Below are 21,462 nucleotides of genomic sequence, written 5' to 3'. Positions count from 1 at the left end.
CTTTCTGCTGACAGTCAGTCTGGCTGGCTCAGAAGAAGAGTCCAGTCAACAAAACAAGACCTCTTTGATGCATCTTTGAACGTGGATGGGTTCTTCCAGAGCTTCAACAGGCTAAATGTAGCCTGTGCCGTGGGATGATAAATCAAAAACCCTTGGTGATTTGTGCAAAATCATCCAGAAAGCCTCCATTTGCCTTTTTTGGTCTTAACTGCAGGATTAATGTTTGCAATTCAAGGCCAGTTCATCATTCACAGTGGCAACAGAAGTCTAAGAGATCCCGAATGGGGTGGGGGAACTTTCTCCTGTTGTTAGATCCTCTTTTATAAAAAAATGCTTTTATAAAATGCTCCTCACTGCTACCAACTTTCAGGAATAGGAAACTATTTGACAAGGGGAAGGGGGAAAATCCTTTCAAATCTTAACCTCCTGCTCCCAAATGTGAGTTTGTCCTCATTGCTTGCCCTTTGGAGATAGAATGCACCTCACCATGGATGCACGTAGCATTTAGCAATCCATCACCAGACAGATCCAACTCTTAAGACTCTATTTAAACTGTTAGGGTTTGTTTTTTTTTGTCTACGTTTAATGTAAATTTTGTTCTTATTTAAACACATTAAGTCGCCTTGGAAAGTTGGAATATAGGAATGGAAATAAAATAATAATAGGCATCTTCCTTTGAGGGCCTCCAGCTGCTTCCTTTTTAGGAAGAATTGGAACTTTTAGAGGCACGGTTGAATCCTGCAAGTGCTTTATTTATTTTCTTCTCCTGCTTCCATCCCCCTCAGCCCACCACATGTTCCTTCACGCTGGTCTTAGGTAATTTTTTTTCTGCAGTTGAGGGGATAATTTCCATCGTGGGTGAGTCAATTGGAGGACCCTCTTCCCAGTCAGGCTTAGCACCTGACATGTTGGCTAATTGTTTCTCTCTGCTGACTGCCGCTAGTTTGTTTTAGGTTCCTTTCACTGCAGGCTCCCAGAAAATTTGGGGGATCCCACTGTGTAGCTTAGGTAAGCATGGTGCAAACAAATGGGATGAAGAAAACGTCGTTCGCACGAACGGAAGGGAGCCCCTGAAGATATTGGATGCGAATAAGCACTTCTGCCTGTCCTGATTTTATTTTATTTTATTGCCAGCTTGGTTTTTGCCAGGGGCTGCCAGAATGAGATGGTGAAGTTACTTCCGCACACTTTCACAAACCTTGAGGGCTTGTAACTTTATAAACCTGCCCCTTCACCTCTCCCACCTTGGGTTAATCCCACTTCTTCTAAACCTTCACCCCCCCCCCTCCATTCTCAAGCTGCCTTGTCAGATGTTTTGGATTCCCTCTGCCATCCAACCCCAGAAGCGTGGAGTTTGTAGTCCAGCGGACTGGGATTGCAGCCTGGCCTATAACCGAGCTGTGTTTGGGGGCTAGCGGTGGCGGAATTCCCCCTTACCCAGAGATCTGCCTCCGTGGACATGCCAGTAGGAGAATTCCCATCATCACCAGCAACATGGCAAAAGGAGAGAGTTACAGAAATTATAATTTCCCCCCCCCCCCCATTCTTCTGCCCAGGTTTCTGGGCTACAAGGAGATCTCTGCAAAAGTTACGACGAGATTGCTTGGATCGATCAGACCCATTTCCCTTCTCACCATTTCCAACCCGACGGGTTATCATGGGGAAATCCTACAAGCAGGGTAGGATGGAGCTCTTGCCAAGGACCGATACACTGTCTTTGGTAACAGAAGCTCACTTTCCTGGTTCCACCTCAGTCTTTCAACACCCGCTGAAACAATATTGCCAGAGTAGATGGCATCAAACCAGACCTCAGAATGTCATCCCAAACCCAAGGTTCTGCTGAAAACGCCTTTGCGGAAACCATGGCTCCATTTGGCGGACCAGGGGCTATCTTTCTGGGAGGGTTAGAAGAGCCTTGGGAATGCCAACCAGTTGTCCTTCCCTTGTCTCGCCTGGGAGACCCCGATCAAACGGAGGCGGCTGTGGGAAAAAGCAAACCCACCCACCCCAATTTTGCTGCGTTCCCTCACTTACCTTGGAGTGTCCGTTCAATTCTTCACTGTTGGAAAGAGTTGTTGCGTTGAGAGCGTCCGTGTATTGGTTAGGCTCCTTCGGTTTCTTCCGCTCTTTCTTGGCCGCCACCACCAGCGGGAAATTTGGGAACTCTTGGCAGATCAGCATCGCCAGGACAAACCAAATCCAGTGTCGCCTTCTGTCTTTGTGGGACAGCATCTTCAAGACGGGGGATAAAGCAAGAGAGAAGCAACTTTCTCACAATGGAAATCAGAAAGGGGTCAGATTTGGGGTGCTGTCTTTGTCTTTTCTGGGTAGAGTCACTTTACTTCTAGTCATCCCCAGCGAATCCCACTCGCAAGCAACGTGTAACCATTGCCAGCCGTTTCGCTGTTTCGTCTTTCGGACGGCCTGCTAAAAATCAACCACGTTGAGGAATCGCTCCCCTCTGACAGCAGGTTCTCAAAACAAAAACCTGAGCTCTCAACTGCCAGCTCAGAGCAAAAAGTCCACCGGCCTTTCCCGTTTCATCTTCTTCTCCTTTGGGGGAAAAAAATGGCTGGAGGGTCAAACGTTGCAGAACACGGTGGAGGCCCCTTCGGAACAGTGGCAGAGCCAAAGGGGAAGGACTGGAGAGTCAGCGGCCAGGGGCCAAAGTGGGCTCCCGCTAGTCTTTCCGATGTCACACGCGCCGATTTCCAAAGCTGTCTGCTCAAATCTATCTCTACGTCGGAAATTTGGCAAAGTTGCTTACTTCACATCTCTGGATGTGCCATGTCCCAAATCTTAAAAGTCCACAATTTCCCCTATTATTATTATTTTTTTTTAAAGCAAAAAAAACCCCTCTCAAATCCCTCTTTTCTGGGTGCCTGATTTTTTCTGCCACCTAAGAAACAATCTGACCGTTATTGCTTTCCCCTCCAAACCAACTTTTCTCCTGAATCTTCTCTCTCTTTCCCCCAGAGCACCTTTCCCAAGAGGAATGTCCCAATGCCCTCTCTCTCTGGGCTTGATATGAAATTGCCAGCTCTCTTGCTTGCTTCCTTGCCTGGCAGCTGAAGGCTGGCAGAAACCTCCCCGGAGTTGTACGGCGGTGAATAAATACAATTTTGGTGGGAGAGTTTTGCATCAACTTGAAAGGAAGGGGAGTGAAAAAAGAGGAGAGGTGAGGGGGGGGGGAAAGAGGGAAAGGGAGGGTGATTTGTATGGAGAGGGAGGGGCCACATTCTAAAGAGCTGTTGGGGCTGGTCTTTTTGCATTCCTATTAAGGGGAGACTGTCAGGAGAAGCCGACTCTTAACCCCCCTGTGCCAAAGAGATTTAAATCAGAACTCTTGCTTCTTTCTGTCTTGTTTAGCCCTTTGCGGTTCCTCTTCCTTTCCATCTCGCAAAATTGTGTGCCTGTTGGGACAACAGGCTTCCTGCTTTCACCGGTGTACTTGTTGCATTTACAGGTCACCTTTGGAAGGATCGGAAAAGGCGAGGCCGCCTCCGGTTTTATCCTCGGAAGGCCTCCACCGGTAAGGTAGGCTAGGCTGGCAAAAAGCCCCCGCAGTGGGTTTCCCAGCCTAGCAAGCCCTTGACCCTGGATGTCTGCAATCTTAGCCTATTGTCCTAAGCACCGTGTCACACTGGCAATCCAGAGCTAGAGAGAGGATCGCCGTTCAGCTTAAAGCATGTAGGTAGTAATAAGGCTTCCAGGCTAAGAGCCAACAACTCAACTCGTATTTCTTGGTGAAGCTAAGTCAATGATCTATTAAAGCAGTGGTTCTCAACCTGTGGGTCGGGACCCCATTTGGGGTCGATCGACCATTTCACGGGGGTCGCCAAGCAAGGCTGTCCACCATTTTTTGGGTCTGCCGTTTTTTTTGTCCGCCATTTTTCCCCCTTTTCCGGCGGGTGCCTTACCTCCCTTGGGCTGGGCCAGCTGGTGGTCGGCCTGCTCCGTCTCTGCCGCTTGCCAGCTACGCCTCGGCCGGCGCAGGGGGCGGAACCACGCATGCGCGGCGCTCCCGGGCAGGGAAAGTCCTCGACTTACGACCGGTTTAGTCCTCGACTTACGACCGGTTGGGGTCGCGGCATTAAAAAGATTGAGAACCACTGTATTAAAGCTTGCAAAGTAAGAGTCCATCCACACATCCACAGGGAAAGCGTACCGTCAAGTTTATGGAGCGCCATTGCGGGTAGAGAGTAAGCAAACGTAAGAGCATTCCTAGAAAGATACACAGGTAATCCTCGACTTACAGCCGTTCGTTTAGTGACCGTTCAAAGTTACAATGGCACTGAAGAAAGGGAATTAGGACCACTTTCCACACTTACGACCGTTGCAGCGTCCTCGTGGTCACGTAATCGAAACCCGGGCACTTGGAAAACTGGCACGTATTTATGAGTTTTTAAAGCTTGTTGTGCTGCTCTTACTTAGAAAAGCCAGGCCGAATCGCATGAGATCGTCAGAGATTTGTAGACTTTTAATTGTTAAAGGGCAGGGGAAAGAGAGTATTATTGTGAAAACACACAGGAAAAAAAAAACACCAACCTTTTGCTTGTCTGCTGCCAATCAACTGGCAATGTGTTACCTAGATAACGGCTGCAAACTTTTTTCCTTAGTCAGAGAGATGGCACACGGAGACTTTTACATTTTAATTGCTTATCAAGGCTTTGGTTAATTGGCTGCTTTTATCAACAAGATTTTTTTTAAGGCCCGGGATTGCACTTCATTGTGTTTTGCTACAAACGGGGCTGGTTTTAATTAGCAAGTTGCATTTTTTTTTTTTTTATCGTTGTAAAGGTTTGTCTTCGATGTTATTTCGTTGCCTTCGAATCGGTTGCTTGCTACACCATTGTTGGAAGGTCCATTACAAGTAGAACAAGCCTGTTTCTTCCTTCCCAGTTATATGCCCAGATCCCCATAAACCGCAAAGCGTCTCTCCAAAATCAGGTGGCAGTGAGTATCCAGATTCAGAGGATTTCATTTCAGGAGTTTCAGCCCACTCTTCCATTCTGTCAAGGCCATTTTGAAGATAGCTTGAACTTCTCTCCCAGAGAGGTTTTAATTTGTGGGTTCTTAAACCAACAACTGCATGCAGCAAAGAGTTTATCTGAAGCTGGGGGGGGGGGGAGGCCAAAATACAATGACAGCTTTATAAATAAAAAAAAAATCCCCCCCCCAATTGAAGAGGAGGCTCTGTTTGGCACCCTATCCCGTGTTGCGATGCCGTGCACTCGAAAGGCTCCACTCCAGACACGCACGCAAGCCTCTGCAATGTGAAGGGGGATCAGTAAAGAAGCCAGGAAGGAGTGAAACAGCAACCACAAGAAAAACCTGCCTTTGCCACGGTCTGCAGAACTGTCTGGGTTGCTGAGCTGCCATATGACAGATTGTCCTATTAACATGTCATCAAGTCCCCCCTGACAGATTCGCAGCCTGTCTGCAGCTAACCCGAGCAGAGCGTTAAGCGGGAGGAGACGCCAAAGCAAGTTAAATATTATTAACAAAGAATGGTTGCCAGCATAGTTTGCAAGGAATGCAAGATAGTTTTTGATGGTTGGGGAGGGGGGGAAAGGGTGGGGGGGGGGAGAGAGAAGGAAAAAAGATGCAGCGTGAAGAGAGATGGGCTATTAACTATTACATAGTTCTAGGTTTCTTTAAGTGGTTAACAGGGCTTTCGGCCCATGCAGTCAGCATGGTTTTAAAACGACGGCTTGATTTTAGCCCGGCCATTTGGATCAGTGGATAGTCAAGAGACGTCTGTCTCGGCCCGTCTTCTCTCAAAATTGCTTCTTTTATGATTGATATTTAGTCTCCGTAGGGAGGGGCCAGAAATGGAGCCAGGTCTGGTTAGTAACTGGATAAGGAACCACCAGGTTGCATCTAACACAGTCACCAATGGAGCCAGGTTTAACCAGAGGTTTTACTTTTCCTGAAAACGTGATTGCAAATGTTGGTTTTCCCCCCCGGCGTTCCTCGTATTTCAAACTCTAGGCCTGCACGATTGGGGTTTCTCAAGGTGGACCTCCCTTACAAGAGAGGATGTGACCAAGATTCAACTCAGTTCCTCTCCATTAAAACTACTTAGATGAGACCATGACTTACCTGCCATTTGTCTAATGGTGTCATAGCGACACCTGCTGGATAAACTATTATATTACAGCTGAAATTACCTGTATCCAACGTATATTAACCAGGTAAAGCCTGCAGAAATAGGGAAAGCCATTGGCTTCTCTACGTCTCAGGATCATTTGTTCATCTCTTCTCTCTTATCTCAATCAAGTTGCCACCAGGCCTAAGAATCTAAGCCTATCCCCCCCAAAAAAAATCTAAAGCAGAAGCCTCTGTTGCTGCATCAATGTGTACATGATCCAAAGCAGCCCTATTCCTTCATGAAAAAGGTACTTCAACTAATGCAACTTCTTGGCAGCAACATCTGGCATCTGTTTCAATTTCCCAGTCTGGTCCACTATACTTCTAGGAGTCTACAAAGATTCTTCCTCCAAGCACTGAGCTGCTTCAAGCATACTTTGCTTCAGGAGGTCAGCAGATATTTGAACCGGCTCCCAAGGAGAGGATCTCTGCCCTTACCTGTCCCCAGGATCCCATACTCGGAAACTTCTGGACATAAAGTTTCCATCTATACCTATCGTGACTCTGCTAAATAATACCCAGTCCACCTAAATGAACCCCTTTATTTTGCTTGCAACATCTTGCAAATAGTAGAGTTTGGTCCCAATTCTCCCTCTATAATCTCTATAACTCGTGCCTAAATATTTATCCCACCTCCAAACAGCCCAAATTGTTCTCGGACTGCTGGGTCTAGACTGATTCGAGATACTACTGCAGAGGTGTCCAATTTTAAGACCTGCAGACTTCAACTGCCAGAAATCCTCAACCAGCATGGGGAGTTGAAGTCGGCAGGTCTTAAAGTTGCCAAGGTTGGACACCCGTGCATTAGAATATTCTTCTGCAATTGACCAACCGAATATTCTTGGATTAAAAAAAACAACAAGATTTCTCACCTGTCATCATTCTTTTCTCATCCACAAACATGCACTTAACGTACATCTAAACTCCACTTTGGCCAGCCAGCCAGCCAATTAATTCATTAAGCCGATTTAAGCTAGCTCTTTCATGGGAAAGTCAAACACGTGTGTGAACTCCATCAGTGCAGCTTATAAGCCACCACACCCAATTGAGCACAAGTGAACTCAGACAGTGATTTATTCAACAAACTATGGTTAAACAAACCCAAGCTTAGCCCCATAAGTGAACCAAGTCACGTCCATTGAACAAGCCTCTTTCCCACCCCACCCCTTTAAGGTATAGTATGTGACCTATGCTTCTTCTTTTTTTTTCAAGTAGAAAGAAATGCCTTTGCATATGTACATTAAGATCTTGTGACAACCGTGGGTGCAAAACATGGACCAAGCTGAAGAGGAAAAAAAAATCACAAACAAAATTTCATCGAAAGACAGAGAGGCGGGAGACTATCACACAATCCCTGAAGTATTTCTAAAAATGGAAATACGTATTTTAAATCAGTCTCCCCAAATACCCTTCCCCAATTTGTCCTAGATCCCTGTTGCCCAGGATGATGGGAGATGTAATCCACAATAGCGTCTGGCATACTGAGAAGGCTTTCTTAAAATTATTGTCTATTGTAGTCCTCTCTCCCATTCACACGCTGACAACGAGGTTTTAATAAACGTTTGTTCACTGATAGAGCTATTGGGAGAGTTACAACTAAACCACACCTACTGGCAGAGAAATTGGTCAAAAGCAGATATTCACTCTTCATTTAAGTTAAACAGCTTATGGATTTAATTAATCCTTTCTGGTTGCTTTTCCCCAGTCAATACTCCATATCATTTCATAAAGTCAACATTTCCAATTTGTTTTGTGCATGGGTTCCAGAAAAAAAAAAACCTATACAAAAAAAGGAATAAAACCAGTAACTCAAAACTTTGAACAAAAAGCAGAAATCTCATCTTTAAAATAACTTTGAACGAAGGGAAAGCTTAAAAAGACATACTTTCAACCTTGGCAATACCAATGGAGGGGGGGTCTAATAACAGGAAAACCACACTAAATGGGTTGGGCTTAGCTTGTTTTTTCTCTTTTTCTTTGTTTTTGGCTATGGGAAGGTATTTATTTTAGCCAGATAAGCTGGATGGGCAAAACATCACACTAATCCCAGAAGCACAACTGTGGGGTCTCTTTCCCTGCCCCAAAATGGGGAATGTAAAGGTCCAGCTGTTCTGGTTGAGAATAAGTAGGTTTTTCGCCCCAGAACATTTATCTGTTTAACTTGTCCTGTAAAGCAAGTTAAATCAACCTTCTTGAGGTCCTAGCTTTTGAGTGATCCCTGCTTTAGAAAGATACCTTCAACTGGAGCTGATTAACTGCAAGACAAAGCATAGCACTAATGGGGGGGGGGGGGGAAGAGGACGGGTATCAAACACAGAAGGAATTTATTGAAAAAATCCCTCCCAGACCATCGTCTCTGAGGCTTGACTCTTTCATTCCCCTTCTCCTTAGCAGCAAAACCTGGAGATGAATTATAAAACATAACATGATTGCAACCTCAAGTCATCAAACGGGGTGCTTTTGAAAGAAAAGAAGACAGAACATCAAACTTTGACAATTTTTTTTTTTTTTTTTTAAATGCTGATCAAAAGGCCAACAAAAGCTGGTAAGATTTGGCCATTGTCCTGCCTCTCTCTTTTAAAGAGCAATTGGGCACGTTTTTAATTGGGCCAGAATTATAAGAAGAAAAACTGCACATTGTGATGAGTTGGGCAAAGAACGTGCCTGCTTTAAAACACACACTGTTACTCAGGCCACTGTACCCTTGTGGTTGCGTGGGAGAGTGGAAAAGTTTTCTCTCTTGCGTAAACCCAGGCTGTGTCTGTTAGCACCAAAACTCCTCTAACTTTGTTGGGGTGGCTCAAAAAGCTTTATGCTTACCCTCACTCCAAACTTTATTTTAAAAGAACTGTAAATTCACTCTCTGGCATCGGGCAAGCGTAGTATGTAAAATGCTGCCTCGAGGATCTAGCGTTCATCCAAACATCTGCTCAGTTTGGGAACCCGTTCAGCAGCAAACACCAGCACGTCAAGCGAGGTGATCTAAGGGGATCTCTTAAGGAAACAAGAGCGCTCCTTATTCCTCTACCCTCCTTTTCTGAGAGATCTACCCATCCGTATTAAAACAGGCATGGACTGCCCATGCTCTCCCACCCCATCTTCCTATCGCCAAAAAAACCCATGTTGCCTTAAAGTGGATGCCTCTGCCCAACTTCTCAAAAACTCCAAGATGTTAGAACTGATTCATAGTGCTCTGAAAAAAAGAAAAGAAAAACGAAACACAGGGATTTTGCAGGCCGGTAAATTTAGATCCTACAATTTACCTGTTTCAGAAAGGGATTTTTTTCTTCTTCTTCTTCTTTTCTTGGGAGACAGTGTGTTTGTCCTCTTCCTTCCTCCATCCCATCACATCCTTTTCAATCCCAAACAGGGTTTTTCCCTCCCTTCCAACAAAACTAATTCCATGAGCCAAACCAGTAATTAAAAAAAAAAAAAAGGAAACCCTGTACACATCACAGCAGTTAGCCCCACAGTCGGGAGTACGAGACCCACAGAGTCCCAAATGTTTTGTTTCCTTCCTGCCACTACTGTTATTTTGGTCTCAGAACCCAGACTTGGAAGGAGAAGGAGAACTCCAGAGCGTCTCACTCCTGCGCAATGCTCCTCAAGACATACTTCACTGTATACGCAAAAGCCGCAAAGCCCACTATAACGAACAAGTTTGCCAAAGCTCCACCCAGGAGTCCATGATGGCGGTTAGCTTGCTGGAGGCCAAGGGGGTTGTTAGCTGCAGCCAAAGGCGGGTGCCCGTTAAGAATTGGCAGGCCGTTCTGGCCATGATGAGCTTCCCCGTCAGGGATGACATCCGGAAGCGGGAGAGTCGTTGGCCGGCTGTGGAGATCTTCTCGTGCCTTCTGTTTCTGCTTGATTTCCTGGAGAAGCCAAGAAGGGCAGGAGAGACAGCAGGAAGTGATCAAATGGAGGCCACGCCATGGTGAAATTCTTTCAATGAAGCAAACCAAAGTCTATTCAAGATGGAACTAGTTTCACCAGTCTGGGTTTGAACTAAACCTTTTCAGCTTTCAGATGGGAGGTTCCTATTTTTTTTCTGGCAAAACCCAAGATCTTAGATTTTCCCCTATGACAAGCTCCTTTTTATGCAGGTGGAAGGTTCCCAAACCAAAGAGACTTCCACTATAGAGATGTCTAAGCTCATTCTCTAATGGGATTATTGCTCACAAGCAAGCCACAGACACTAAGATGAGGCTGGAAATGGGCTCAGGTTGTGATACAACAAGAGCCTTTTCACAAGAATGGGCTGGATTTCTAGGTGAAGCAAATGTTGCCCTGGAGTGGTGGACATCTCCAAATCAAAAAATGACCCAGTATAACTAAGCTCCCCCCCCCCAATAATTGGAAATATCGCTCAAGGGAAAAACTAGCCTGTCACTTACCTCCACCATGTCAGGAAACAATTCACAAAAGACCTTGTCTTTTACGTTAAATTCTAAACTCTGCGAAGCCAGTTGCCTCTTCTGACGGAGCAAGAAGAGAAGAGAAAAGTCAGGCTGGCGTTGCCATTTGAATGGAAATGAAACCAAGAGTCCCGTTATTCTCTCCCTGCGGATTCCTTTGCGGCCGATTTTTTTAATCGGCAGTGAAGAAAATGGCAGCCAGCCATAGAGACTCACCGTAAATTCTGTCGTTTCTATACTGCCCAGAGTGGGGCCTTTTTCAACCATAAAACTAAGAAGGCCTGTCAAGATTGTGGAGACTGACCAAGCTGGGTTCCATGTGTCGGGGTGGAAATCAGTAATGGAAAGACACAACCTACAAAACAAAGCAGAAAACCCGAAGCTTAGTCACAGCAGAGAGACAGAGCGTGTTTACCAGGACAAGAATTTTTTTTGAATGCCATGAACGCTTCCACTCTTCTTAACCAAATTAAGCAAAACCGGAGGTTCCTTCGCGGAACTGTCACTACAGGCCTGGGGTAAAGCCTGAGTGAAATTTAAGAGTGTTTCCAGACGTGTCTGAATTACCCTTCCCAGATCGTTTGAAGCCACCATGGTCCTGAAAAAAGTGACACACGATTGTTTTTCACCCTTACAGATGTTGCCGCGCCCCCAGCCACGTGATCAAAATTCAAGCATTTGGCATGTTAATTATGGCGGCTGCACTGCCCGGGTCATCTGATCACCATTTGTGATTCATTTCCAGCGACCTTTTGACAAGCAAATTAATAGGGAAGCTTAACAACCGCGTGATCTAACAACTGCAGCGATTTTGCTTAACGACGACAAAGGTCGTACAATGGAGCAAAACTCACTTAACAACCGGCTAGCTTAGCCAACAGAAACCTGCGGGTCAATTGTAGCGCCAACTCTATATCCAAGACAACCGAGAAGAAGCAGGGCTGAAGCAATCGCGTTCAAAGCGAAGATGCTGGTTTACTTCAAAACATGGTACCACAAGCTCAAGAGACGTCGCTAGTGAAATATTTCCCGTGTCCTTAACAGCGAGAGGGGAATCAAATCACTGGCCGAGAAAAGACCAGGAAATATTAAGCAAAGATCTTACCTTGTATTGCATTTAAATCTTCCATTTGGTGTGATCATATAAATACTTGGAGGTTTGAAAGGAAATTCTCTGGGGAAAATTAACTTCCCATGGTAGTAGCCACCTAAAACAGGAATAGCGGGAAGAGAACATTTTTTTAAATTTCACAGCAAATCACCTTGTCCAAAGGAGTTACCGAACTGTTTGAGGAGAGAACTTCTGGATTTAACTGTGGGGCCCTTTTTGTTACAAGCAACTTGATGAGAAGGAGAAAGCCCTCTGAAATATGTAGATAAAACAACTCCTGCCTCATGAGTTATTTTGGCCATCTCCTTTATCCTCCTACGATGCTAGCAATTCTAGATTCCAGCCCATCGCCCTTTTTATTCTCTCAATAAGCATCTGAATCTCATCTGGCATCTACAAACATTCCTGGAAATAAATTTTGGAAGTTGATGCTTTCTTGACCAAGTACATAGGATTCTATGATATATACCAAACACACATGCATATAAAAATAGCAAACAAGGAGAACAGGAAAAAAAACAAACCACCCAGAACTCTTTGTTTCCAAGCAAGACTAAATAACACATGTGGGTGATGATCTCAACAAAACTCCACGAGGAAGGCTCATGCTGCTAAACTATGATTTACCTTCATAGGGTGTCATTTCAGGTCCACGTACAACATAGTGCCTACAAAAACAAACAAACAAAACACAAGTATATTACACAGGTCATGTTTCGAATCTAGAAGTGAGGAATGAGGGTGTCCTGTCCTTTCAGAAGATCCCCAGATGGAAATCTGCTCTGTTGCACCCGATGCCCACGAAGAAGACCTTGTTATATCAGAGCCTTACTTCTAAATCCCGCTATTATTTCTGACTGCCGTTATTTATCATGTCTGCTTCCCGGTTTCTTCTTGCTAGGTCTGCAGATTGATCTGCAAATTTCACCGTTAGTGGAGGTGGGAGTTTATTAACAGAAAGGAAGAAGAGATGTTCTTAAAAGGCACGGTTAAGTAATACTCCCAACTTCCAACAGTGCGAAAAATACTAAGTGGCTGGTGAGACTATGGGAAAAGTGAGCCAGATCAGGAATTTTAGCCTCTAGAGCAACGCTCCCCGACCTTTGCACGAACGGTGGCTGGCACACACGTGTGCAAGTGTCTGCCAGCTCACTGCTCGCACAAGTTGAGCTGCGTGCGTGCATGCATACGTGCGCTGCGGCTAGCCACTCGTGCAGCCCAATTCTGAACAGGCCACAGGCTGTTAGTGGGCTGCAGCCCGGGGGTGCCCAGCTAGAGAACGTCCCTACCACTTTTTTTTCCATTCTTGCTTTAAGGAGGTTCAATCAATGATGCCTTTCAGGCAGGGCTGTGGAGTCGGTAGATAAATGTTCCGACTCCGACTCCTCAGTTTTTTGTACTTCCGACTCCGACTCCCTGACTCCTCTGTATTAATAAGCTAACAATCGGAGTTTACACGTTTTTATAGCCTTAGCTGAATGACAGCAGTTTTTCCAATGGTTTACAGCTTCAGTCTATTGACCCTCCATTCCCTTCACTTATACAAGTGTCTCTAGTCCTGCAAAAAACATATTTACTTAATCCCTTATCAGTGAGAGGCTAGGTTACCCATGGGCGCTGCGTTCCCTGTAACAGCAGAACACAACACTATGGAAAGCATAAGTATTGCCGCTCCTAATTGTGCGTTGCGTGCCATATAGTGAAGCACATGAAAAGCATGCTTCTTTGCGGTCACTTAACGTGTTCGTTTTGCGGTTACGTGAGGCACTGCATGCATTGGTCTTTATTCTTACAGTAGAGAAGTCATTAATTATAACTTTTTGTGAATTGGGACATTTAAACTTGCTTTTTTTTTAAATTCCAATCTAAATTTAGTAGGAGTCGGAGTCGGTGCATTGTTTGCCGACTCCGACTCCAGGTACCCAAAATTGACTCCGACTCCGACTCCACAGCCCTGGCCCGGGGGGCCCTGCTAGAGAACGTCCCTACCACTTTTTTTCCCCATTCTTGCTTTAAGGAGGTTCAATCTCTGATGCCTTTCAGGTTCACACACACCCCCTCCCAATTCTTACCACTCAAGGATATTGGATGGTAAAGGCTCAGCACAGATATAAGGCACTGGATCTTTTTTGATGCGCAGATAGTCCTGTTTGAGTCGCTGGGTGGCCGTGGTAGGGGCGCGCTTGTTGCTGGAGTTGCTCATCTGGAGGCAGAAAGGGGAGACGCACAATTGAACAACCAATTCAAAGAATTTTAGGCTCCAGGAGCTCAAGAGAAGCCGACAGCCAACCGCCTCAAAGCGGTTAGGGTAAATAAAAGTTTTAATTGCTGTCATTCCAGCTCCACTGCCACCATTCCAATGTTTGCTTAGGGCAGCCAGGCTGAGTTTTCAGAGTTACACAGGGCTCTGCCCACCTTCACACAACCTACTAGAAACATTTGCTTGGATGGTCAATAACTCCGTGGACCCCTCTCTGCTAGAACTCCTTTCAAAACTCCTTTCAAAGCGTGAAAGAAAACTGGATCAGTGTCGCCACAAAGACCAGGAGACATTCAAGCATCAATAAGAACTCAAGCATCGCCCACTCCAAAAATCCTCCTTTGAACCTGGCCAGAAAAATTGGGGGGGGGGGGCTGCAGTCCCAATAGCATCTTGGCGTGCTGTACCAGCTTTGGGGAAGAAGGCAAATGTTTGGTAGACACCAGAAGCAACCCAGAACTGCAGTGCACTTTCCTTCGGTTGGCAAAAGAGCCCGGAGATTATTTCTAAGCCAAACCAAGCCCATTTCTTTTTAACATTTGCAGAGGGACGAGGAACAGGCTTCACGTGTTTCGGTGAAAGATCGTACAACTACGGGTCCAAAGACTGACCAAAACAATCTTAGGATTTTTAAAAAGAAAATGCAAAGGAAGAGACAGAAATTCACCTTTTAAACTTTCTGTTGGAATAACTATTGCAAGCAAGCTAGGAAACTGTAAAAAACAGCCTCGTGTCAAGAGCTGACAGTGCTAACCTAATCAGGACGAGTTATTTCCTTCTAATCAACCAATCGATATGATCGCTTGATCCTTCTAATCAGACAGCGGTCATAGAAACAATTTCCCTCCCACCAGGGTAATAGTCATAAAAATAATTTGCTCCCCTTCATCCAGGAGCCACCTAAAGGCAAGCTGAGAGCCTCATTTGGATAAAACCCTAAATAAAACCCCTTCTGGTTTAAACACACTGAGCTCTTCTCCATCCCTGTTACATCACTACATCCCTCCTCTCCATCACTGCTCTGCGCTTGCAAACTGGATCCAAATACCATTTCAACTTTGTATGAAACTTGCCCCAAATCTGTTTGCTTCCCACTTTTGCCTGGATCAATTCCTATTCTCATCCAGGTACCTTCCAGAATTACCAAGCTAGGAAATTCCACCATGACCTTGGTTGACTAAGGATGATGGAAGGCAAAATCCAGTTCATCTCACCAGCTCCTTGCTTAGGTACAGCTGAATCATACGTACAAATAACTAAATCTGGAGGTCACAAGGGAGCTGAAGTAGACTCTAGGAAACAAGAGGCACAAATCAGTCTCACGGGACTGTTAGGGGGAAGAAAGAAACTCTCTGCTGTGCTTAGATACAAACACACCCCAAATAATAATAATAATAATGTATTAATTCTTTTCCCTGGCACAAAAAGCCTGCCAGTTTAATTTCCAATAACAAGAGTCTTGGACTATTAGCGGTGGGGACGTTTTCCGCAGAAGAAAAAAAGGCTGCCTTGTTAAATAGAGGCTTGGCTTAATTCCACAAGATAATTTTCCTTGTGAGAAATGGAGAATTTCTTAGAGAGGGCCTACTGCATTTCGCAAGAAAATAATTTGGGATTACTCCACCATGCTGGCAGGTCGAGCTAATCTGGGGCACCCTGCACTTCCTCCCCACTTCTCATTTCTGCGGTTCTCTGCTACTGGTCCAATCTAACAAGGAAGCCATGACCTTCTTCCAACAAAATAACAGAGTTGGAAGGGACCTTGAAGGTCTTCTAGTCCAGCCCCCTGCTCAAGCAGGAGACCCTATACCATTTCAGATAAATGGTTGTCCAATCTCTTCTTTAAAAAAAAACAACCTCTGTGTTGGAGCATCCACAACTTCTGGAGGCAAGTCATTCCGCCGATTAATTGTTCTATCTATCAGGAAATTTCTCCTTAATTCTAAGTTTTGATAGCTTTTCCAGAAAGAGAACTGGTCTCTCCCAGTGAGCAAAGGCTCAAAGGACAGAGGCTGGGGACAAACAAGAGGAGATGGACAGCACCAGGCCCAATGTGACAGCCAGACTGGAATGGTGACCCAGATGAAGGAGGAAAGGTTAAACAAGGTTACATCAGAAAGGTTAAACAAGGTTACATCAGACAAAATGGATTTGCAGCTATTAACTGGGACAATCTACACCTTTCAGAAACTGCTTTAGACTGTGTTGAATGTCTATTACCAAGTCAATGAAAATCAGTATACAACTCCACCCGAGGCAAACTTAAGATTCCTTCCTAGTGACTGGAGGCTGTGGGGATCTGGTTAGTGAGAAATAAGCTTTGGCTCAACCCAAACAGCTGCAGGTTTTGAGTGTGCTGCGTTTGGGGGATTCTCTTACGGTACTTCTGGATGGGGCAGAACTCCCACAATCCGAACCGAGATGCAGTTTAGGGATCTTCAATTTCGGGCTTCTGCTGGAGGACCACAGGGCAGTTGTGACTAGAGGGCCGTTATCTCATGTGTCAGATAATAATAATAATAACAACAACAATAAAAAAATCGCCATTGGTCAATTGCAAAAGGCAGCCTTACTAGGAACTGCTTCCATCCTGCGATGATATCTGTAATACCATCCAACATCCACATCTGCCTATCCCAGGTCCTTGGTAAGGACTCGATAGGTAGACAAAATGCCAAATCCAGTCTGAACATCTGGCTGACTGTGCGATGATCCAGATAATAATAAAGTTGGAAGGGACCTTGGAGGTCATCAAGTCCAACCCCCTCCTCAGGCAGGGAACCCTACAATATTTCGGACAAATGGCTGTCCAGTCTCTTCTTAAAAGCATTCACCGCTTCTGGAGGCAGGTTGTTCCATTGGTTAATTGTTCTAACTGTCAGGAAGTTTCTCCTTAGTTCCAGGTTGCTTCTCTCCTTGATTAGTTTCCATCCGTTGCTTCTTGTCCTGCCTTCAGGCGCTTTGGAGAATAGCTTGACTCCCTCTTCTTTGAGGCAGCCCCTGAGATATTGGAACACTGCTTATCATGCTCCCCCTCGTCCTTCTCTTCATTAGACTAGACATACCCAATTCCAGCAATTGTTCCTTATGGTCACTTGTGATCTGAATATGGGAAGGCCCTCGAAAGCCACCCAGAAGCTGCAACTGTTCCAGAATGCAGCAGCGCAACTAATTATAGCTACACCTTGGTACACACGTAACACTTGTGCACTCCGAGTTCCACAGGCTCCCTAGCAATTGGCAAGTTTAATTCAAGATTGAGATTTAATATTCAGTAAAGCCCTTCGTGGCACAAGGCCAGGTTACTGCCTGTCTCCAACTCTCCCAGCTCATCCTGTGAGCTCTGGCTTTGGGTCCCCTTCTCTGAAACAGAGTCACCTCCTGTCAGGAGCCTAAAAGCGTCGTTCTTCCCCCCGATCACCTGGATAGAGGGAACTTATCCAGAAGGAAAGGCTTTTGAATGGACTGTACAACAGGTGGCCTTTATTTTGTTCCGCTGCCGTTCTGTTCTTCGGTTCCAGATGCTTGCTGGGTTTTCTTTTGACTCCTTTGGTTTCCGTGTTTCTACGCAACCAACCGTGAGCCGCCAAAAGTTATTGTGTGAGTCGGGAGGCGTGTAAGTCAAATAAATCAATTAAGAGATAGCTCAGTGAATAAGCCACAATAGCTTAGCTGAGCCACTAAACCAAAAGCTCCAGCTTAGTTTAGCACAGTATGTCAAGCCAAGGCCATTCATTCATCTTACTGGCTGCCTTTGCCAAGTGCCTGCCTGCCTGCCCCCCCACCCCCCGCCATCCCTGCCACCCCCCCAGATGCTTGTCTAGGGATATAAAATAGCTTTATGACAGCCAGAGGAGACCACAACCACAAGTCCCAGAAGCCCCAGCTGTTAGCCGGGAATTAGGGGGGATTATGGGGAGTTTCAGCATCTGCCTCTCGGTGGGGAAGTCAGCAACCCGAAACCCCAGCTAGCAAAAACCGAAGCTAGGCGGAGCGGGGGGGGGGGTCCTCGTCACCTCCCCAGGAGCCGTTTCGCCTCCACGTGTTCGGCTTCCCCCATCAGGAGCCCCGCCCGGCTGCATTCACACAACCTGCCCAACCCGGTTCCGGGATTCATCCCTTATAGCTGATCTCGGCCACCCCACCCCCCACGAACTACCAGCCCCCCCCGGAGGAGAGCGAGTAAGAGGGAAATATTCCCCCCCCACCCCCGGCCTTGCTAAGGCAGCTCAAGGCTGACCCCGACGGGAGCCAGCACCATGGGGCCAGTAGTCCGGCACTCAATAACAAAAGGGTCCCCCGGCTCCGAGCCCTTACCTCTCTTTGCTAGGCTCGGGTCCTCCGGCTCGGGGCGGGGGAAGGGGAAGGAGGGCAGCTGGCGCCGGAGACAGCTTCTCAACCCGGCGGCAGCGGCGCCTTGTCTCCTTCCGACGCGGCTCCCCAACTCCGGCCACCGCGACCCTCCAAGATGGCTGCCCAGGGCAGGCCCAACTAGAGGCCGGCTTCCCTGCTTCTCGCCACTTCCGGTTCCGGCGGGAGGGAAGGGCACTTCCGGCAGGCCAGGGTGGAAAAACCGAGGGAAGAAAGGTTTAGGCCAGTTGCCATAGAGCTCCGCAGAGGGCGGGCTAGAGCGACGCCCATGCCGTTGACGCGTTGGCTCCGCCTTTTGTCGTAGTCGGAATGAATGGAGCCGCTCGAGTTTTTTTCCAAGGCGGACGGATGAAGGGCGGAGCAATCTCCCCGCCTCTTTATTCGTTTGGAATGTTAGAGTGCGCTTGCGCGGGCCGCTCGAGACGCTTTGGTCCTTTTCCCGCGCTTTGGGCCCGTTGCCGTGGAAACCGCACGGGGATGCGCCCAGGATGAACAGAGAGGAGTTCAGAATAATAATAATAATAATAATAATAATAACCTTAAAAGTCGAGAATAAACTCTATGTTTAATACCTCATATTTGTAGCAATGAATCTTTTCGACGCCCACACCCGGAAAATATGCAAAGTGACAAACACCTATTTTACTTGAAGGTGCTTGTGCTCCCTCAGATCATCTTTTTCAAACTTTTTTTTTATATATATATAATTGGATAGTAGTTAAAATGTAACTCCATGTTGATTATTGTTTGGTGCATATACTGCCGTGAATAAGATTTGTTTTTGCTCTAATTCTATTTCCAACATTAAAATTCTCCCCTCTTCATCCGAATATATTAATTTTGATTTTATTTTTTCTTTGACATATATAGCAATTCCTCCTTTCTTGTTTTGCGCTAATGTTGTGCATAGTGTTCCTAATTTTACATTCTCTAGTAATTTTCTATAATCCTTTTTTATATGACCTTCCTGAAGACATATCACATCTGCATCCAATTTCCTTAATTTGTTAAACGTTTGTACTCTTTTTCTTGGTAGATTTAAACCATTAATGTTTACAGAGAAGAGCTTAATTGCGTCTCCCATTTTTTACTTGGTCTATTTTTTTTAATGCTTCTTGTCTCTATTACCCTTCCTTTTGCTCCTTCTCTTTCTAACCTTGGCCTCAGGGCCAAAAAAACCAGCTTTCTAGGTATCTGTAAGAAAGAGAAAATATTCTAAACAGCAAATTAATAGGAATATTTTGGGCATGAAAAGGAATGTTGAAAGCTGATTATTAAAGAGGTTTTTATTATTTTTGGAAAGGAGGAAAGAACTACATTATGATTTCTTCTGACAATTTCCCTCCCTCCCTCCTTCCCCTCTTACTGGTTCACTCATACCTTCTCTTTCCCCGAGGTTAGTTCTAAATTTCTATACAGACCATGAAGGTAAGTAAATACCCCAATTTGCAACACTATGGGTAACAATTTAGGCAGTCAGTCCCTCCCTCCCTTCCTTCCCACTTATCTGAAAACTTACCTACCTATTTACCTACCTTCCTTTCTACTACAAGAGGCCCATTTCGTTGCATTGGCCTAGTATGACAATCAATCATCTGTCAGGATGAAAAGGCATCCATCAAAGTAGCTTAATGAACACGCCTTATTCCTCACCACTATCCAGCTCACTCCTTGGGATAGCTAATGCTGCTTGACAGGTTACAGTCATTTCTCTGGTATTTTAATACTGCCATTAGGTGATCCCACGTGCATCGCCAGGGCAGCTAGGGCTCATTTGAAAAAAAGATTTCAACATGTCTTGTTTTCTCCTGCATGCAGATTAATCAGACTGTAGGATCAGGCATCACTCCTCTTCCCAAAGGAAGGCCGAAACTCTCCAGATCAGCCTGGCCATTTTGGGCATGGATACACTTTGCCAAGGCAGAAAACAACCTGGGATTTTGTCTTTTCCTTCTTCGGGGATCCATTCCAGGTGGAGAGTCGACTGACATGGAGTCGAAGTTGAAGGTAAGCAAAACATCGTTATAATTAAACTGAGGTTAAATTCTTCTTCAGTTTGAGCTCAGCTCCTGAGGAATTCATGGATTATAATTGTGACTATAGTTGGTCTGCTGGTTCTTCGTACTGAAAAGAATCAGCTCGCAGCAAAACAGCCTCTCAGATTTTGATGGAAATAAATTTTTAAATCGAAGCATTTACATAAATTAAATCTAAATATTTATTCACTGAGTGACACCCTCACAGATATTTCCAGTCTTTTCCAGTCCAAACAAGTGCACTGAGTGGTCATTAGCTTTTGCTCCACTGACAGAAATGGGGAGCAAAACTAAGAGAACCGATGTTATTAAATGAGCTGGCACAGTTCCTCACCCCACCATCTTGGGTTGCTGAAGGATGTAATGCAGTTCTGTTGTTTTGCTGTTTCTTTATCATTTCAACATTAGTGTATTCCTAAGCATGGTGGAAAAGGCAGGAGAATGATATCCCAAAGGTGCGTTTTCCAAAGTCAGCTGAACTTTTTTTTTCTTGAGGATGTTTAACTTCTCATCCCAGAAGCTTCTTGGATGAGAAGCGAAACGTCTTCAAGGAAAAACAAAGTCCAGTTGGCCTTTTGAAAAAGCACCTTGGGGACAGCCATGACCTAGATGACTGAGAATCTTCATAGACAAGGAAAATAATCAGTCTGGATCATTTGAGCTATGGGTTTCTGTGTCCGGTTGCACAAAGTGGGAATTCCACGTGCCAATGGTACTGTGAAAATTTCCCTCACCAAGTGAGCTGGAATGCTCTCCAGTCTTGATTTTCTGGTAGTTGCCTCAACAGGCCCTTTTCAAAGGTAATTTTTGGGTAGGGCCTTAGTATAAATCCTAAAACTGCCAATCCTGAATTTAAGTTGTTTAAGTGCTGAAAGAAAGAGGAAAGGTGCTTAAGCTCTAGCATGCACACAAATCATGGTGTGGAGATGAGCTCTAAGATAGGAAACAATACAAATAATCCTCGACTTACAGCCAATTGAAGTTACAACGGTACTGAAAAAAGTGACTTAGGACTGTTTTTACCACCATGGCAGCATCCCCGTGGCCATGTGATCAAAGTCCAGACACTTGGCAAATGGCTCATATTTATGACGGTTGCAGTGTCCCAGGGTCGTG

General features: G+C 45.4%; 3 protein-coding genes across 3 annotated transcripts in view; 1 reads left to right on the top strand and 2 right to left on the bottom strand.

The window, feature by feature from the left end:
* The window catches only part of C1QTNF12 (C1q and TNF related 12), a 24,377-nt gene extending 20,187 nt beyond the window's left edge, over positions 1-4,190 (bottom strand). The window contains exons 1-2 of the mRNA XM_015816053.1: positions 4,169-4,190; positions 2,035-2,216 (exon numbers count right to left, since the gene is read on the bottom strand). Coding sequence (XP_015671539.1) covers positions 2,035-2,216; positions 4,169-4,190 — 204 coding nt within the window. The remainder of the gene's footprint in view (positions 1-2,034; positions 2,217-4,168) is intronic.
* Positions 4,191-8,671: 4,481 nt separating this feature from the next.
* On the bottom strand, positions 8,672-18,304 carry UBE2J2 (ubiquitin conjugating enzyme E2 J2). The gene is made up of 7 exons (XM_015816044.1): positions 18,257-18,304; positions 13,752-13,882; positions 12,307-12,347; positions 11,674-11,776; positions 10,785-10,923; positions 10,548-10,628; positions 8,672-10,025 (listed from the first exon to the last, which is right to left on the bottom strand). The coding sequence occupies exons 2-7, from the start codon at positions 13,880-13,882 to the stop codon at positions 9,738-9,740; spliced, it is 783 nt and encodes a 260-aa protein (XP_015671530.1). The 5' UTR covers positions 18,257-18,304; the 3' UTR covers positions 8,672-9,737.
* Positions 18,305-19,732: 1,428 nt separating this feature from the next.
* SCNN1D (sodium channel epithelial 1 delta subunit) overlaps positions 19,733-21,462 on the top strand; it is a 30,548-nt gene continuing 28,818 nt past the window's right edge. The window contains exon 1 of the mRNA XM_015816051.1: positions 19,733-19,738. Coding sequence (XP_015671537.1) covers positions 19,733-19,738 — 6 coding nt within the window. The remainder of the gene's footprint in view (positions 19,739-21,462) is intronic.

Source organism: Protobothrops mucrosquamatus, unplaced genomic scaffold, assembly GCF_001527695.2.
Source record: "Protobothrops mucrosquamatus isolate PMUCROS unplaced genomic scaffold, P.Mucros_1.0 scaffold397, whole genome shotgun sequence".
Classification (NCBI taxonomy): domain Eukaryota; kingdom Metazoa; phylum Chordata; class Lepidosauria; order Squamata; family Viperidae; genus Protobothrops; species Protobothrops mucrosquamatus.
This window is presented reverse-complemented; position numbering and strand designations above follow the sequence as displayed.

Coding starts and splice junctions, on each gene's coding strand:
- UBE2J2 (XM_015816044.1), bottom strand. CDS start 13,882: ATGAGCAACTCCAGCAACAAGCGCGCCCCTACCACGGCCACCCAGCGA. Junction 10,629..10,784: donor TAGAAACGACAGAATTTACG/GTGAGTCTCTAT, acceptor TTGCTCCGTCAG/AAGAGGCAACTGGCTTCGCA. Junction 10,026..10,547: donor TGTTTCCTGACATGGTGGAG/GTAAGTGACAGG, acceptor TGGCTTCTCCAG/GAAATCAAGCAGAAACAGAA.